The following is a 20,196-nucleotide window of genomic DNA, read 5'->3' as shown; positions in this document are numbered from 1 at the left end:
GTGACACGCCCCTGATAGGTTGCGGGCCACGATAAATATTACGCTTTAATATTTCAATCACGCAAAGCTAGGTGGTTGCTGGGGTGTCAGTTAGGTAGGATATATCAAGCTGTCTGGTGCTGAAGTTATATGAATTAAAGGTCTCATCGCTGCTTCTGGTTCTGCTGTCTGTATATATATTTCAGTGTTGCTGCTCCCGCTTGTCACTAGGCTGTTTAGTATGGCTTCCAGTTAGATTTCAGTTTCGCTATAGTCAGCAGAACCGCCTTCCTCACCGTTGGTTCGGTCTGCCAGCTGCTAATATTCTTACTTATTATTTTGCTTTAGCAGGATTAATAGCGTTTCTGGCAAGCCGTTAATTCTCTTACTTATTTTGCCTAGTAGTATTTATAGCAAGCCATGCAGGCGGCTACATTCTTACTTATTTTGCTTTAGCAGTATTAATAGCCATCTATAGCAATAGGACAGGCAGTTCATAGTTTGCCCCCGCAGTAATGATAATTCTTAATCGCTAGAGTCACAGCAGAGCTGACTTCCTCGCAGTTGGCTAGCGCTGGCATGGGATTCTGAGCTTTTGGCGTTTTTTGGGGGTTTTGTAGTTTTGGGGGGTCTCGGGCCAGAGCTCGCTGTAATAAGATTATGCCCTCGATACTCATGGCAACATGGGGATCGTGGGTCAGCGAGTAATGGCCCGAGGCAGAACCCATGCCAAACAATGCTTCACTTAGGATATAGATTCTATGCTGTCTTATAGTAGCGCTTAAGGTAGGCTGCCAATATGATGCGCTTATATAGGCCTTAGATATTATGCTGTCTCTATAGTAGGGTGCTCAATATGCCATGCTGTGCGATGCTTGCTTCTGCCTTCATTCTTGTCAATAAAGTATACCTAAACCCAAGTGATCGTCTCCTGAAATAGTGCGACGATTCGTAGAATCATAGCTAGTTCGGTGGACGGTCACAAGGGGGGCGCGCGCGCGGAGGGGGACGGGACACAGGGTCCTGCCCCCCCCCTTACCCAGGGTTCATAGGGAAGCTAGCTGGTGGGTCTCAGTCTTGTTGCATAGCACTGCCCCGCCACCACCCCAGCTCCACCGTCAGGTTCTGCTTCAGATCCCCCGTGGGGGGTCTCGGGCCAGAGCTCGCTGTAATAAGATTATGCCCTCGATACTCATGGCAACATGGGGATCGTGGGTCAGCGAGTAATGGCCCGAGGCAGAACCCATGCCAAACAATGCTTCACTTAGGATATAGATTCTATGCTGTCTTATAGTAGCGCTTAAGGTAGGCTGCCAATATGATGCGCTTATATAGGCCTTAGATATTATGCTGTCTCTATAGTAGGGTGCTCAATATGCCATGCTGTGCGATGCTTGCTTCTGCCTTCATTCTTGTCAATAAAGTATACCTAAACCCAAGTGATCGTCTCCTGAACTACTAAAAGCCCCTCTTGGTGGCCCCTTTACACCCATCCAACCAAAGTGTTTTGAACCGACCAACAATGTCATGATCCTCTGCTACTCGCACATTATACACGCAACTAAAGAATAAATCAGGCATTAAAGGCCAAGTTTAATGGTGATCCACCCCCGTTATATTTCAACGTATCTTTAATAATCTTGTGTTAAAGCGTAAATTTTGATCTTAGAGGAGACAAATCTCTCCCCATAACGCATTGGGGTAACTTGTTGTAAAATCAACAAGGTTCAGGCTCCAGGAAGCATGGAGGTGCACTACAAATTCCATGGCAATCCATCCAGTAGTTTTTAAGATGTTATATAACTGCTATATAACTGATATATAACTGTCTGCCATCCTTACAGAAAGATATAACATCACATTTGAGTCAAGTTATTGTTCACACATTGTGGGATGTTGCTATGCTAGAAGGATATTCCCTAGCCTCGTAAACCGCCCTTTTCTGGAAACCATCTCATCCTGGATAACGGAAGTTGGTCGTTTACTAGGCTAGATATTCCCATGCTGCTTTCAAAATCTGCCAATTTCAGGCAGAATTGTATGCTGACCTGTGAATGGGACAGACCAGATGTCAACGAGTTCTCAGACACAAACACTGGTTTTATCAGTAAGTGCACTGTTGGCAGCACAGGCAGCCACACATATAAATGTATATATAAATGACATATAATTGCTATTTTAAAAGTATTCTCACCTGTACAAGAGACTATAGTAGACGCACAAGGGACTGTGTTTCTATATTTGCCATTTTTGTAACCATGCATCTTATGGGTATATGGGATATGAGATATGAGAATTTCTATCCCATTGTTGCACTTGTGAAACTGTATAGGCTAAGAGTATGACGAATATAACTGACAGTAATTAGTTTTTGATTATTTCTCAGCCAAAAATACCGGTACATTACACTTAAGTATTGGTGGCTCATGCTTGATTGATTGATTGATTGATTGATTGATTGAAGACTTTATTAGAAGTTTGCATAGGAAAAGGTACAGTTTCATGATTGACAGTACAGATCACTGGTACAAGGTCAACTAAAAGGAGATCCAAGAAAGCCTTTCGGCTTATTTAATATAGGAAACCTTTATGTATCTCATATAACATTGAATGACAGACGGATAGAACACAATACTATGCAGAGGATATCATCAATATCAAAAAAGAAAAAAAAAACGACCATAAAACAGAAATATATATATATATATATATATATATATATATATATATATATATATATATATATATTTACAATGTGGAAAGGGGAAGTCTATTACAAGTTTCGAATAGCAGTCTGTAAAGCAGTCTGTAGTCGGTCTGTAAATGACTTTTCAGACCGATTTTAAAGGAAGTTAGGGATTTACACTCCTTTAAGGATTTCGTTAGGGTGTTTCACATGTTAGTGTGGTATAGCAGGAGAACGAATTTGAACCTTTTTTAGAGCCAAATTTGGGTTGAATGTGATCTGTGGAGCTGCCTCTGGTGTTGTAATTGTGGACATCCTTGATGTTTAGGAAGTATTTTGTCAGGTACATGGGTATCTTAGTAATGTGCTATCCTTTGAAACATTGATAGCCTATTACCAAGGGTCTTCAACAGGGGGTCCGGGACCCATAGGGGGTCCTCAGAGTTACTACAGGGGGTCCTCCAACGCTTTGAGTGATACATACATATATATTTTATATTAACCACTTGAACACTATAGTGTCCATATTCTGAGAAATTTAGCCAAAAATAGAAGATCTACAAGCTCACAACACCTCGCGCTGCGATCTTCTTGTAGATCTTCTTTTTTTTTGGCAAAGAGCTTTGTATAGGGGAAAATGAGCAGACTAAGTACAGAGTGAAAGGTCAAGTTTATTAAGTATTGACAGTTCAAGTGGTTAAATATCTGAAAACACAAATTGACGTGAATCCAACATACACTAGCTGATAATTGTGCTGTCAAACAATGAAACTATATGGAATCGATGAAAAGGTAACTTGTGGGGGTCCCTGCTTCATCTATTTCTCAACTAAGGGGTCCTTAAAACATTGAAGACCTATACAGTAGCTGTGCCATTCCACAAAGAGTAGCCTACGATCCGTTTGCTATTGGCCACACCAGGGGGTGTGACGATAACGTGTGTGTCTGTGTCTGTGTGAGAGAAACCACAGGTGCATACCTGGCTGCTGGCACAGGGGAAGGCTAACCACACATTCCGGATCAACTGAAGGTCAACTTCAGCTATAAAATAAGAGGAGTATAGTCCCATTTGATTTCTTTGCAGAAAACGTTTTGGAACACTGCAGACATGCTCAGGTTTTTGGTGTTGACCACTTTCGCAGCCATGGGTAAATAAATGCACGCACGCACTTGCACAACACACACATAGGCCTACTGTACACACGCACGTACGTGCGCGCACACAATTATTATGGATTTTACTTGGCTCTCGCTCACACATTTCATTCTCCTTTCTCTTTGTCACTTTTTCCACGCACGCACACAGACACACATTCACTCACTAACAAACACTTAGAAAAGCATTTAAATAATGTAATTTTTGGCACTACTGTGAAACTATGTCCAATTAGTTTACATTGTTTTCTGTTTGTCCCCCATGTGCCTCCTCATGCAGTGCTGGCTGACCTGGAGCCTCAGCCCAGGTATCTGGAGGACAGTGTTGAGGAGAGGGTTGTGGGAGGAGAGGTGGCCGAACCCAACTCTTGGCCCTGGCAGGTAACATTTAGCAACATACACAGCAATGTGCTCAGTGCGTATTTAACCCCAAGAGAGTTAAATGGAACCAAATGGACCCATACTTATTTATTTATTTTAAGAACATGCCCCCCTAAAAATTATATACAAGCTCACAGCGTGGCACCGAGTGCCGCGCTGTGAGCTTGTATATCTGCTATATTTTAAAATTGTGATAATTTAAAGTCTTTGAATATTTTTTACCCGATTCTATAAATGTCTTCTAAATCCTTCTAAGGTTTTTTGAAAAACCTATGTTTCTATGTCAGTGGTGCTGAAACATTTTCATGTGAAGGACCCCCAAAATGATATGAATTTGGCCACAGACCCACAACTCAAAATATTTAGTTCCAGGGACCCCCCAGAAGCAAAAGTTGAGTTACAAATGTTAAAAAAATACATATATTCAAAGATTTGCACACATTTCCACGACTTTTCAAAAATAGCAGATCTACAAGCTCGCAGCGCGGCACTCGGTGCTGCACTGTGAGCTTGTAGATCTGTTATTTTTCAATAGCTAAAGTATAAAATAATGAACTTAGTAACTCAATCCTGGGGCCAGCCTATTTACTAATGCAGCTAACTAACTGCAGTATGGACGGGTTTCTGGTCCACGTTACACTGATAAAACTAGATGCGTGCGCAGGTCGGTACCAAAATTAGCCAAGAAACCAGCGCTCCCCAAAACAACAGGTTTGGGGATTGGACGGAATTGATTACATGATACAGTCACCTGTGCATTTAGTCTCAATGTTTGTACAAGAAACCCGTCTATAGATCCCCTCCTTGTTTTAACATGTGTGGGGATGTCTAGCTGGCTAGGCTATAATCATACCTCTGTACTTCTAGCAAACTGTTAATAAAGTATTCGATCAATCAATCAAACAAACAAACAAACAGTATTTTTGGTTTCTCTCAGATCTCTCTTCAGTGGAAGTCTAGCAGTGGTTACCGCCACACCTGTGGAGGAACCCTGGTCAGGACAGCATGGGTGATGACTGCTGCTCACTGTGTGGACAGGTAACAGAGTTATTTACCACCGAAGGTCGCTGTTTAGTATGAGAAACAGCACATCTTGTCTCTGTCTGTGTACGCTCATCACTGTGATGTCAGGGGAACCACACTAACAGAATCCCTTCTATGCCCATATATGGAGATCCCTGAAGTCATCAATATAAGCCCATATCTAACAGGACTTCATATCGGCCACATCGGCCACATACCAAGACAGCCCATATCTGTGTGGCTTGTTCTACAGACAGGGATCTCCATATATGGGCATGAAAGGGATTGTATGTATGATGTCAAATAGACGTCATAGGACTTTCACATAACGAATAACTGAGTAAGCATGTTCGGGGTCTCACAGCATATCTCCATATACAGTACATGGATCTCCATATATGGGCACCAGGGGTCTCCATATGGGTAACTGGTCCGATATACATCACTGGCCAGATGGCAAAGACATGGCACGACCTCGCCCTTTAGGTCCCTTGTCGCCCTAAGGCATCTTACTGTTATATATCAACCAAACCCTAAGAAATGAGGTGGCCAAAGATAGATTCCTGGCCACATCCTTGGCCACCTAATGTTTCCCCCTCTAGACCAAATGTCTTCCCCCGAAAATATAGCCGATCTACAATTTTCCCTGAATCTTCACCTACATGATATACCGGACTAGGGGCGCTGGGGTTAAACAAGAAATGTTTAATAAGCTATTAGCTCAATATTAGTCTATTCTCAAATGTTTACCAAAATAAAGAAACAAGGTAATTTCAACAACAAGGCAATTCAATGTACTTTACACAGACTGGTGGTTTGTAATAAATAAAAAATCTTTAATCCACTCAGTGAAAAACAATAAAAAAAACAACCCTGCAGTGAGGGGTGAGCTCACTGCGATACAGAACTGTCAGAATGTTTGGGGAGTGATCACTAATCATTACGAGGCACAAGCCGCTGGGTTAGATGACAACAAAATGTAGAGACTGTCATGTTATGACTTCTTGCTGACAAAGCAATGAAAATCTAATTTCACTGTGACAGCATGGTGTTCAAATTATACCAGGCATCAAGGCTATATCATCTCAGTCTGTCGTCTTATTGTTCCCAGGTTTGATGTGCCTCATTATTATAACCACTTAATATAGCACTGAAATGCCATTCTAAACATTTCATGTCATACCTCTGTCAGACTGTCACTGTTGCATTTGAACCCTGTGATTACGCCAAATACTGTAGAAATGTCTTGCTTTTGAAAGGCATTTTAAAGTATTTAAACGCATTACTTTATACTGTACAGCCCTACAAAACCTAAGTGCACTAGATATGCAAAGTGAATTTTATGATTTGTGAATGACACATGGGATCCCTTGGAAAAACTGAAACTGAAAATTCAAGTTGACAGACAGACAGTGTAAAATGTAGGTGAACAGGTCAACTACTGTACATCTAGCATACAACATTACACAAACTAGAGGACTTGAACTACAAACTAGGATGGTATGGATGAGAAGAGACAACGTTTACATGGAGAACTGAGTGCTATATACTTGGTTATCATGGTTGATGTTAACAATATCTGTCTTTCTTTTGCAACAACACAGCTCCAGGACCTGGCGCGTGGTAATCGGTGAGCACGACCTGAATGGTCACAATGGCAGGGAGCAGGTCAAGAGTGTCAGTCGTGTCTATGTCCATCCCAGGTGGAACTCCGACAATGTAGCTGGAGGGTGGGCAAATCCTATCATTTATCAAAGATGTCAAGATCATTGTGGTTACATTGCCTGGTTGATTTTCTATGCTACCATTTTCGTTTATGGGAAAGTTTACTGTAATAATCTCAAGGTGATCTCAGTGTCTTTGAATATACCGTATATATAAGAACATGTTCAAACTTTTCTCTTACACACGGTAATGCCGGTGGTGTGTCAAGGTCTCTCGGTTGCATTATTTATGTTATTGTTATTTTTCAAACTTATAGACAAGAAACGGCTAAAGGAAAGTTAGGGTTGATTTTTTTTTACTGTCAAAGTAACTAGTCCAACTGTGGAAGCCAGCTTCATGGGCTGCTGTTTTGCACTCAACCAATGCATGTGCTTAACCTCTGTTTAGATGGGACATCGCCATGCTGTACCTCTCCTCTCCAGCTACCCTGAACAGCTGGGTCCAGCTGGGCTCCCTGCCTCCTACTGGTGCGATTCTGCCCCACATGAACAACTGCTTCATCACCGGATGGGGAGACACTGTCAGTGAGTTGGATATAATATAAGAAACACAGTAGAAATAAGAGGCTTTGGGACTGTAACTTGTTCCCGTCAATCATTTACTTGCCTGTGGTTGTGGGTTTTGAAAGCAAGCCCCTTCCTCAGGGCACAGCTGACTGACAACAACCCCTAGCATGAAGTACATGAAAAACAGAGGCACCATGTGTAATATGTTTAGGGGTGGGGAAATGCAATCTCTGTGTTGTGATGGCCAGTGTATAGAAGTAGACATGCTAGAGTTGTATTCTCACAATTTAAAAGAAGACAGAACATCTATTTTAGTTCAAACAGGAGAGCAAAATGGTTGGTTCAAAGTGGAGTAAGATGAATCATATATTTTGGTGTGTCTGTAGTACTGCAGTAATAGTTCTTCCATCTGCCAAAATAGACAATCTACTGCACACAATGCGACACAAAGCAACACATCGTGGCACGCTTTGAGCTTGTAAATTGGCTATTTTTGGTGTGGGACTCCACCGCACAACTAAATATCAGGCTTTACTTCTGTATTCTTGTACATTTCTCCTTACTGTTGTACTCAAGGGATTTTGCATGTCTCTTTTCTCTGTCATATTCCCAGCTGGCGGCTCCCTCGCTACCCAGCTGAAGGAGGCCTACCTCCCTCTGATTGACCACAAGACCTGCACCAGCCCTGGCTGGTGGGGCAGCTCTGTGAAGGACAGCATGATCTGTGGTGGAGGCGGTGCTGAGTCTGGCTGCCATGTGAGTGTTATGTACAGTACATGAGAAAAACAAGAACTGAAACAAAAAACTGGCATGGCTCCCCAGGGGGTGAGAGAGATTAGTGCCAATTTTGGGCCACAGAACTAATATTTGTTCAAATTATGTTTTTAATTGAACGAAATGTTACACTCATTTATATAGGCTACTTTATTCTTTATATTTTAATTTAATTTTCAGAATGGAAGTCAATGAGATGAAAGCCCAAATTTTGAGTCATACGTCATATCTACGCCATACTGTATCAGCATTAGCTTGAGAGACAGAAAATGTACAGTATGTCTCTCCGGGACACATGCTAGTGAAAATAGCAGATCTATGTTGTGATGCTTGTCGATCTGCTATTTTTCACTACTTCTTAAAATGTATTTTTAAAATGTTTTTATATATATATTGTAGTTGTAGCTCTATATGCTTGAGACATTTATATTCAGTGGTCGGGTAGGAACACCATTAGTTGACAATAATAGACAGTTTCAAATCTTGCACACTTTATAATCACATAACTGCCTCTGGCAGGTGTTGCTGTCACTTTGTCAATAATTAGACCCTTGGGTCAACATACATTCTCTTTCTGTGTGCATAGGGTGACTCTGGTGGCCCTCTGAACTGCCAGGTGGATGGTAAATGGGTCGTCCATGGTATTACCAGCTTTGTGTCCAGCCTGGGCTGCAATACTCTCCAGAAGCCCACTGTCTTCACACGTGTCTCTGCCTACATTGAATGGATGAACATGGTCAGTATTAGGTCCATAACTAATAAAGTGATCTCGTAAGGAACATTTTATGAACTCCCGGCTTCAGTATAGAAGCAATATCATGTAAGCCTACATGATGGTCTGCAGACTAAAATTTTCAGTGACACTCAGTGCAACACTTAAAGTAGGACACACTAAAGTAGGTCATCTAAAGGTGTACTGTCACTTTAAAAAGTAATCTTAAAATATTAGTTAATATGTTTATGATGTCATTGTGAGAATGCACAATTATAAGCCAATCAAATTAATTGACTGTACTTAGACTACTTACTGTACTGGTCAGCTGTTGTTGGGGGGCGAGGGGCAGATTACACTGTGACATGAGTTTCAGACTAATTCAGACCGTTTTCAGAGAGACCACGTGACCTACTGTATCATAGTATTATAATGTCGGGGCGTGTCAGCAGGCCTTTTAACCCTTTCCAAGCCACGGGGAGCCCCTTAATATTAAAACCGGAATATACCGGACATCTGAGCAAGGGTGTCTCAGCCGCGCCGTCTTTTACCGTCTTTTTTTCAGCCTGGCAAACTGTTAATAGAAATCTGTCATGGTATCACCATTTTCTTGAAAAAAGCATACATTTAAGGTATTCTGGATTAAATACATATGGCCTTTCTCTTTGTTTACAGGTCATGGGATGAGAGAAGAATTAACTCTGCATATCTCCCTCCATCTTTGAGCGGTGCTAACCGCTCCTACATCTGGCTTTGTCTGTGTGTATGTACAGTATGTACGTATGTATGTATGTCCCACACTTGACTCATTGGCCAAGCTTCGCAGGATGCTTAATGAAATAAACACATAAAAGGCACCGCTCACTTCACACTGGGTGTGTTTTTTGCCTTATATAGTCTGATCGCTCTGTGCAGCAATAAACATGATTAACGCCAATCAATGATCTCTTATTTATTACTTTCTTTAATTCTGAATAGTTTGTTTTATGCAGCATTCTAGCCTTTTAATGATTTATGTGACATCAGAGGATGTAATCCTCTTAACAGTTAGGGAAGGACACAGATGACAGGGCTGTGCAAACAGTCTTTTATTTTCAGAAGGCAAACAGTTTCTCTATCGGAGCGCACAGAGGGTCACTTAAACCTAGACTCTAAGTTAAGGCTTATTAAATTATTAGTTGATGAAATTATTCAGAGGGAGCTCTGTGTGTATACTGTATACATGTAGCCTATAGCCCCTTTCTCATATGAATAAGTAAGACACATCTGCAAAAAATCATTACACTGAATATACTGTATACTGTCAAATCACAACACAAGGTCACGTTGTGAGCTTGTAGATCTATTTTCGTCAAATGTTCAGATACTTTGACAAATGTTGTCGTGTAGAGATCGTGTTACACATTACACATTGTCATGTAGGTTTGAATGACAGACGGATAGAACACAATACTATGCAGAGGATATCATCAATATCAAAAAAAGAAAAAAAAAACTACCGTAAAACAGAAATATATATATATATATATATATATATATATATATATATATATATATATATATATATTTACAATGTGGAAAGGGGAAGTCTATTACAAGTTTCGAATAGCAGTCGTAAATGACTTTTCAGACCGATTTTAAAGGAAGTTAGGGATTTACACTCCTTTAAGGATTTCGTTAGGGTGTTTCACATGTTAGTGTGGTATAGCAGGAGAACGAATTTGAACCTTTTTTAGAGCCAAATTTGGGTTGAATGTGATCTGTGGAGCTGCCTCTGGTGTTGTAATTGTGGACATCCTTGATGTTTAGGAAGTATTTTGTCAGGTACATGGGTATCTTAGTAATGTGCTATCCTTTGAAACATTGATAGCCTATTACCAAGTGTCTTCAACAGGGGGTCCGGGACCCATAGGGGGTCCTCAGAGTTACTACAGGGGGTCCTCCAACGCTTTGAGTGATACATACATATATATTTTATATTAACCACTTGAACACTATAGTGTCCATATTCTGAGAAATTTAGCCAAAAATAGAAGATCTACAAGCTCACAACACTTCGCGCTGCGATCTTCTTGTAGATCTTCTTTTTTTTGGCAAAGAGCTTTGTATAGGGGTAAATGAGCAGACTAAGTACAGAGCGAAAGGTCAAGTTTATTAAGTATTGACAGTTCAAGTGGTTAAATATCTGAAAACACAAATTGCCATGAATCCAACATACACTAGCTGATAATTGTGCTGTCAAACAATGAAACTATATGGAATCGATGAAAAGGTAACTTGTGGGGGTCCCTGCTTCATCTATTTCTCAACTAAGGGGTCCTTGGCCTGAAAACGTTGAAGACCCCTGGCCTATATGTAGCTGTGCCATTCCACAAAGAGTAGCCTACGATCCGTTTGCTATTGGCCACACCAGGGGGTGTGACGATAACGTGTGTGTCTGTGTCTGTGTGAGAGAAACCACAGGTGCATACCTGGCTGCTGGCACAGGGGAAGGCTAACCACACATTCCGGATCAACTGAAGGTCAACTTCAGCTATAAAATAAGGGGAGTATAGTCCCATTTCTTTGCAGAAAACGTTTTGGAACACTGCAGACATGCTCAGGTTTTTGGTGTTGACCACTTTCGCAGCCATGGGTAAATAAATGCATGCACTTGCACAACACACACATAGGCCTACTGTACACACGCACGTACGTGCATGCACACAATTATTATGGGTTTTACTTGTCTCTCGCTCACACATTTCATTCTCCTTTCTCTTTGTCACGTTTTCCACTCACACAGACACACATTCACTCACTAACAAACACTTAGAAAAGCATTTAAATAATGTAATTTTTGGCACCACTGTGAAACTATGTCCAATTAGTTTACATTGTTTTCTGTTTGTCCCCCATGTGCCTCCTCATGCAGTGCTGGCTGAGCTGGAGCCACAGCCCAGGTATCTGGAGGACAGTGTTGAGGAGAGGGTTGTGGGAGGAGAGGTGGCCGAACCCAACTCTTGGCCCTGGCAGGTAACATTTAGCAACATACACAGCAATGTGCTCAGTGCGTATTTAACCCCAAGAGAGTTAAATGGAACCAAATGGACCCATACCTATTTATTTATTTTAAGAACATGCCCCCAAAAGCTTGTATATCTGCTATGAGCTTGTATATCTGCTATATTTTAAAATTGTGATAATTTAAAGTCTTTGAATATTTTTACCCGATTCTATAATGTCTTCTAAATCCTTCTAAGGTTTTTTGAAAAACCTATGTTTCTATGTCAGTGGTGCTGAAACATTTTCATGTGAAGGACCCCCAAAATGATATGAATTTGGCCACGGACCCACAACTCAAAATATTTAGTTCCAGGGACCCCCCAGTAGCAAAATTTGAGTTACAAATGTTAAAAAAATACATATATTCAAAGATTTGCACTCATTTCCACGACTTTTCAAAAATAGCAGATCTACAAGCTCGCAGCGCGGCACTCGGTGCCGAACTGTGAGCTTGTAGATCTGTTATTTTTCAATAGCTAAAGTATAAAATAATGAACTTAGTAACTCAGTCCCACCATTATACTCAGTTTACACCATTATAATGTTCTCGTTTTGATCATTAGACCCAATCACTGAATATCGGTTGGCCTACGTCTCCAGCTTCAGGATATGTAATACTGATTTACTATGAGACTGTAGCATTTTATGAGTTCAGTAGTTTACAATCTAGGCATTTAGCAGACGTTCTTAATTCAGAGCGACTGTGGTTCTCAAAACTTTTATTTTGACCATCATAACTAAACATCATAACATAACTATGGCCATTCTCTACCCTGATTGGTCGCGGACTATGCTCGCAACACGGGCTATGGTGGAAGTCCTTATATGGGCAGCACACATTCTAATGAGGAGAATGAATGGAAAATGTACCAATTATATATTTATTTGAATGAAATACAATCACTGAATATACCTTTAAGTAAATGTACTTAGTTACTTTACACCACTGGAAATGATGTTATCCTTTTGGCATCATTGTATGATCGTACTAGCCTGGGGCCAGCCTATTTACTAATGCAGCTAACTAACTGCAGTATAGAGCCCCTCCTTGTTTTAACATGTGTGGGGATGTCTAGCTGGCTAGGCTATAATCGTACCTCCGTACTTCTTGCAAACTCTTAATAAAGTATTCGATCAATCAATCAATCAAACAAACAGTATTTTTGGTTTCTCTCAGATCTCTCTTCAGTGGAAGTCTAGCAGTGGTTACCGCCACACCTGTGGAGGAACCCTGGTCAGGACAGCATGGGTGATGACTGCTGCTCACTGTGTGGACAGGTAACAGAGTTATTTACCACCGAAGGTCGCTGTTTAGTATGAGAAACAGCATCTTGTCTCTGTCCGTGTACGCTCAGTTTGATGCTCTGACATCACTGTGATGTCAGGGGAACCACACTAACAGAATCCCTTCTATGCCCATATACCGGTATGGAGATCCCTGATGTCATCAATATAAGCCCATATCTAACAGGACTTCATATCGGCCACATCGGCCACATACCAAGACAGCCCATATCTGTGTGGCTTGTTCTACAGACAGGGATCTCCGTATGGGCATAATAGGGATTGTATGTATGATGTCAAATAGACGTCATAGGACTTTCACATAACGAATAACTGAGTAAGCATGTTCGGGGTCTCACAGCATATTTCCATATACAGTACATGGATCTCCATATATGGGCACCAGGGGTCTCCGTATGGGTAACTGGTCCGATATACATCACTGGCCAGATGGCAAAGACATGGCATGACCTCGCCCTTTAGGTCCCTTGTCGCCCTAAGGCATCTTACTGCTATATATCAACCAAACCCTAAGAAATTAGGTGGCCAAAGATAGATTCCTGGCCACATCCTTGGCCACCTAATGTTTCCCCCTCTAGACCAAATGTCTTCCCCCCGAAAATATAGCCAATCTACAATTTTCCCTGAATCTTCACCTACATGATATACCGGAATAGGCGCGCTGGGGTTAAACAAGAAATGTTTAATTAATAAGCTACATTAGCTCAAAATTAGTCTATTTTCAAATGTTTACCAAAATAAAGAAACAAGGTAATTTCAACAACAAGGCAATTCAATGTACTTTACACAGACTGGTGGTTTGTAATAAATAAAAAAAATCTATAATCCACTCAGTGAAAAACAATAAAAAATAAATAAACCCTGCAGTGAGGGGTGAGCTCACTGCGATACAGAACTGTCAGAATGTTTGGGGAGTGATCACTAATCATTACGAGGCACAAGCCGCTGGGTTAGATGACAACAAAATGTAGAGACTGTCATGTTATGACTTCTTGCTGACAAAGCAATGAAAATCTAATTTCACTGTGACAGCATGGTGTTCAAATTATACCAGGCATCAAGACACGATATCATCTCAGTCTGTCGTCTTATTGTTCCCAGGTTTGATGTGCCTCATTATTATAACCACTTAATATAGCACTGAAATGCCATTCTAAACATTTCATGTCATACCTCTGTCAGACTGTCACTGACGGAAGTATTGCATTTGAACCCTGTGATTACGCCAAATACTGTAGAAATGTCTTGCTTTTGAAAGGCATTTTAAAGTATTTAAACGCATTACTTTATACTGTACAGCCCTACAAAACCTAAGTGCACTAGATATGCAAAGTGAATCTTATGATTTGTGAATGACACATGGGATCCCTTGGAAAAACTGAAACTGAAAATTAAGTTGACAGACAGACAGTGTAAAATGTAGGTGAACAGGTCAACTACTGTACATCTAGCATACAACATTACACAAACTAGAGGACTTGAACTACAAACTAGGATGGTATGGATGAGAAGAGACAACGTTTACATGGAGAACTGAGTGCTATATACATGGTTATCATAGTTGATGTTAACAATATCTGTCTTTCTTTTGCAACAACACAGCTCCAGGACCTGGCGCGTGGTAATCGGTGAGCACGACCTGAATGGTCACAATGGCAGGGAGCAGGTCAAGAGTGTCAGTCGTGTCTATGTCCATCCCAGGTGGAACTCCAACAATGTGGCTGGAGGGTGGGCAAATCCTATCATTTATCAAAGATTTCAAGATCATTGTGGTTACATTGCCTGGTTGATTTTCTATGCTACCATTTTCGTTTGTGGGAAAGTTTACTGTAATAATCTCAAGGTGATCTCAGTGTCTTTGAAGATACTGTATATATAAGAACATGTTCAAAGTAAATGTTTTCTCTGACACACGGTAGTGCCGGTGGTGTGTCAAGGTCTCTCGGTTGCATTATTGCGACCGTAGGTCGCATTTACTATCAAACCTTGCACAAACTGTGAGTGAGTCAGTCTGTCTGTCACACCTCACACGTCACACTTTTTCCCTGCTTATATCTCCGCAACCGTTGCCCCGATCCATGCCAAATTTTGCACACACGTTCCTTGGCTGCCAAACTACAACCTCCAAGGACCCCCGGAGCTCCAGGGACCCCCAGGTCCCTGGGGGACCCCCAGATGTAAAAAATGACCAAATGCACAAACATGACCAAATGACCACCCCAACGGGCCTGCTCACGGGGAATTCCCGGGGACCACCGACTCCTGGTGCTCCAGAACGGATGCAAAAGTGGTGGCGCCCCCAGTGGAGGACCCCCTACACTGCAGCTCACAGAAAATGCCGTAACTCCGGCTAGGAGCGACCGGGACAGCCGGGGCCGGTACCTATTCGTCCGCCTTGCCGGCGCAGAGACCCCACCCCTCATTTCTCACATGGCCCTCTTCTAGCGCCACCATGAGGCCGATTCTTGCAAAACACATTTTTGGACACTGCTCCTACAATTTTCGCCCTAAAATCACGCAAATCGGTACACAGTATGTCTACACTCATCCCATCAACATAAATCTGTCCCATATAGCGCCACCTCCAGGCCGATTTTTAAAAACACATTTTTGGACACTGCTCCTACAGATTTTGCCCTAAAATCACGAAAATCACTACACAGTATGTCTACACTCATGTCATCAACATGGATCAGGAAGATTTTGGCAAAACACATTTTTGCCCTATTTGTGGAGATAAGTGACCTACGGTCGCTTATCTCCTGATTAGGGAGCCTTACTGGTTTATGTTATTGTTATTTTTCAAACTTATAGACAAGAAACAGCTAAAGAAAAGTTAGGGTTGATTTTTTTTTTACTGTCAAAGTAACTACCGGTAGTCCAACTGTGGAAGCCAGCTTCATGGGCTGCTGTTTGGCACTCAGCCAATGCATGTGCTTAACCTCTGTTTAGATGGGACATCGCCATGCTGTACCTCTCCTCTCCAGCTACCCTGAACAGCTGGGTCCAGCTGGGCTCCCTGCCTCCTACCGGCGCGATTCTGCCCCACTTGAACAACTGCTTCATCACCGGATGGGGACGCACTGCCAGTGAGTTGGATATAATATAAGAAACACAGTAGAAATAAGAGGCTTTGGGACTGTAACTTGTTCCCGTCAATCATTTACTTGCCTGTGGTTGTGGGTTTTGAAAGCAAGCCCCTTCCTCAGGGCACAGTGCATGACTGACAACAACCCCTAGCATGAAGTACATGAAAAACAGAGGCACCATGTGTAATAAGCTTAGGGGTGGGGAAATGCAATCTCTGTGTCGTGATGGCCAGTGTATAGAAGTAGACATGCTAGAGTTGTATTCTCACAATTTAAAAGAAGACAGAACATCTATTTTAGTTCAGACAGGAGAGCAAAATGGTTGGTTCAAAGTGGAGTAAGATGAATAATCTATTTTGGTGTGTCTGTAGTACTGCAGTAACAGTTCTTCCATCTGCCAAAATAGACAATCTACTGCACACAATGCGACACAAAGCAACACATCGTGGCATGCTTTGAGCTTGTAAATTGGCTATTTTTGGTGTGGGACTCCACCGCACGACGAAATATCAGGCTTTACTACTGTATTCTTGTACATTTCTCCTTCCTATTGTACTCAAGGGATTTCGCATGTCTCTTTTCTCTGTCATAATTATTCCCAGCTGGCGGCCCCATCTCTGCCCAGCTGAAGGAGGCCTACCTCCCTCTGATTGACCACACGACCTGCACCAGCCCTGGCTGGTGGGGCAGCACTGTGAAGGACAGCATGATCTGTGGTGGAGGCGGTGCTGAGGCTGGCTGCAATGTGAGTGTTATGTACAGTTCATGAGACAAACAAGAACTGAAACGCTCAGGCTTTTTACGGCATGGCTCCCCAGGAGGCGAGAGAGATTAGTGCCATTTGGGCCACAGAACTAATATTTGTTCAAATTATGTATTTTTTTTTTGTTCAAGGTTTCTTTATTATTTTTACAACTTGTATCCACGAGTTTCCAACGCCCCATAGTGCATTGCGCAGACGTCTGTACCGAGCTTCCGGCGCCGATTTACAAGCTCACAACGGGTTGCATCTGCGACGCGACGTGAGCTTGTATGTCTGCTGTTAAACCCGGAAGTTTGGTCCTGATAGTCTCCAGTAAACTCCTGTGGAAACTTGTGGATATATAAATCCACAAAAACTTACAAAAGATGATGTATTTTACCCCCCCCCCCCCCCACACCCCCCCAAATTATGTTTTTAATTGAACAAAATGTTACACTAAGGCTACTTTATTCTTTATATTTTTCGGAATGGAAGTCAATGAGTTGAAAGCCCAAATGTTGAGTCATACGTCATATCTATGCCATACTGTATCAGCATCAGCTTGAGAGACAGAGAAAATGTACAGTATGTCTCTCCGGGACACATGCTAGTGAAAATAGCAGATCTATGACTATGTTGTGATGCTTGTCGATCTGCTATTTTTCACTACTTCTTAATTAAAATGTATTTTTAAAATGTTTTTATATATATATATTGTAGTTGTAGTTGCTCTATCTGCTCTTTTATTGAGACATTTATATTCAGTGGTCGGGTAGGAACACCATTAGTTGAAAAGCGGTATTGCCTGAAGCTCAAATCTGCAATATCTCCCACGCTCAAGCGGTCGTTCTTAGCTCAGCAGTGTACAGTAAATGTCAGCCAGTGTTTTGAATCCCGGTTAGGGATTGCAACTTCAAATTATGACTTAATTCATGTCAATATTTACATTCAGAGTTAACAATGCAGAAAAAGGTAGAGAATAATAGATGGTTTCAAATCTTGCACACTTCACTTTATTAATAATTAGACCCTTGTGTCAACATACATTCTCTTTCTGTTTGCATAGGGTGACTCTGGTGGCCCTCTGAACTGCCAGGTGGATGGTAAATGGGTTGTCCATGGTATTGCCAGCTTTGTGTCCAGCATGGGCTGCAATGCTCCCCAGAAGCCCACTGTCTTCACACGTGTCTCTGCCTACATTGAATGGATGAACATGGTCAGTATATAGGTCCATAACTAATAAAGTGATCTCGTAAGGAACATTTTATGAACTCCCGGCTTCAGTGTGGAAGCAATATCATGTATGTTCTCAAGCCTACATGATGGTCTGCAGACTAAAATTTTCAGTGCCACTCAGTGCAAGACTTAAAGTAGGACTGTCATCTAAAGGGGTACTGTCATTTTAAAAAGTAATCTGAAAATATTAGTTAATATGTTCATGATGTCATTGTGAGAATGCACAATTATAAGCCAATCAAATTAATTGACTGTACTTAGACTACTTACTGTACTGGTCAGCTGTTGTTGGGGGGCGAGGGGCAGATTACACTGTGACATGAGTGTCAGACTAATTCAGACCGTTTTCAGAGAGACCACGTGACCTACTGTATCATACTATTGTAATGTCGGGGCGTGTCAGCGGGCCTTTAAATAGAATAGAATCTGTCATGGTATCACCATTTTCTTGAAAAAAGCATACATTTAAGGTATTCTGGATTACATACATGGCCTTTCTCTTTGTTTACAGGTCATGGGATGAGAGAAGAATTAACGCTGCATATCTCCCTCCATCTTTGAGTGGTGCTAACCGCTCCTACATCTGGCTTTGTCTGTGTGTATGTACAGTATGTACGTATGTATGTATGTCCCACACTTGGCTCATTGGCCAAGCTTCGCGGGATGCTTAATGAAATAAACACATAAAAGGCACCGCTCACTTCACACTGGGTGTGTTTTTTGCCTTATATAGTCTGATCGCTCTGTGCAGCAATAAACATGATTAAAGCCAATCAATGATCTCTTATTTATTACTTTCTTTAATTCTGAATAGTTTGTTTTATTCAGCATTCTAGCCTTTTAATGATTTATGTGACATCAGAGGATGTAATCCTCTTAACAGTTAGGGAAGGACACAGATGACAGGGCTGTTATTTTCAGAAGGCAAACAGTTTCTCTATCGGAGCGCACAGAGGGTCACTTAAACCTAGACTCTAAGTTAAGGCTTATTAAATTATTGTCTCCACCAGCCGAAGGCATGGGGGAGAGTATGTTTTCCCCTCCGTCCGTCCGTGCGTGCGTCCGTCCGTCCGTCCGTCCGTGCGTCCTCACAGTTTGTGAGCACCTAATCTCAGTCGCCGTTGGCACGGTCGCTGCCAAAGTGAGCACACACATTCCCTGGATGCCAATCTAGAACCTCTGCCCTAAATTTTTCAAATGGGCCTTTTCTAGCGCCACCTAGTGGCCGATGTTCGCAAAACACATTTCTGTGCACTACTCTTACAGATTTTGTCCAAAAATCCTACAAATTTGGTAGGCAGTATCTCGACCGTCATGTGATCGACACAGATCTGTCCGATTTTGCATATTCCATCCTGATTGGCTAAGATTGGCTTCCAAAGTTTGTAGGATTGAGCCGTTTTGAACAAAATGCCTCAAATCACAAACGCAAAGTGCAATTATCATGAAATCGCGCACACACGTTCCCACTAGGACGAGGAAGAAATGCCACTTATTTTTTTTAAATCAGCATCAAGGTGGCGCTATAACAGGCCGATTCGTGGTTTTACCTATAACTCCACCGATCAGTTTCAAACTTTGTAAGCGCACTCCCTAGAGGCTAAGGATAAACCTTTGCCCTGCATTTTTCACATCAGCCTTTTATAGCGCCACCTTTGGGCCGACATATGTAAAACACATTTTTGGATATTACTCCTTGAGATTTTATGCAAAAATCACGCAAATCGGTACACAGTATCTCTATAGTCATGTGATCAAGTCCGATCAGTCTGATATTTCATATTCCATCCTGATTGGCTAATATTAGCTTCCAAAGTTTGCAGGATTGCTCCGCTTTT

General features: G+C 41.7%; 2 protein-coding genes across 2 annotated transcripts; both read left to right on the top strand.

Moving 5' to 3' along the window:
- Positions 1-3,756: 3,756 nt before the first annotated feature.
- LOC308286646 (elastase-1-like) lies at positions 3,757-9,801 on the top strand. The gene is made up of 8 exons (XM_080727737.1): positions 3,757-3,813; positions 4,101-4,201; positions 5,139-5,239; positions 6,829-6,954; positions 7,337-7,473; positions 8,069-8,211; positions 8,816-8,965; positions 9,617-9,801. The coding sequence occupies exons 1-8, from the start codon at positions 3,774-3,776 to the stop codon at positions 9,626-9,628; spliced, it is 810 nt and encodes a 269-aa protein (XP_080583863.1). The 5' UTR covers positions 3,757-3,773; the 3' UTR covers positions 9,629-9,801.
- A 1,724-nt stretch (positions 9,802-11,525) lies between these two features.
- Positions 11,526-18,946, top strand: LOC308286644 (elastase-1-like). The gene is made up of 8 exons (XM_080727735.1): positions 11,526-11,576; positions 11,856-11,956; positions 13,164-13,264; positions 14,894-15,019; positions 16,244-16,380; positions 16,983-17,125; positions 18,189-18,338; positions 18,870-18,946. The coding sequence occupies exons 1-8, from the start codon at positions 11,537-11,539 to the stop codon at positions 18,879-18,881; spliced, it is 810 nt and encodes a 269-aa protein (XP_080583861.1). The 5' UTR covers positions 11,526-11,536; the 3' UTR covers positions 18,882-18,946.
- Positions 18,947-20,196: the final 1,250 nt, after the last annotated feature.

This window comes from Nannobrachium achirus (genome assembly GCF_963921795.1).
Source record: "Nannobrachium achirus genome assembly, chromosome: 6".
NCBI classification, from domain to species: Eukaryota; Metazoa; Chordata; class Actinopteri; order Myctophiformes; family Myctophidae; genus Nannobrachium; species Nannobrachium achirus.
Note: the sequence above shows the minus strand (reverse complement) of the source record. Positions and strands in the feature narration are given on the sequence as shown.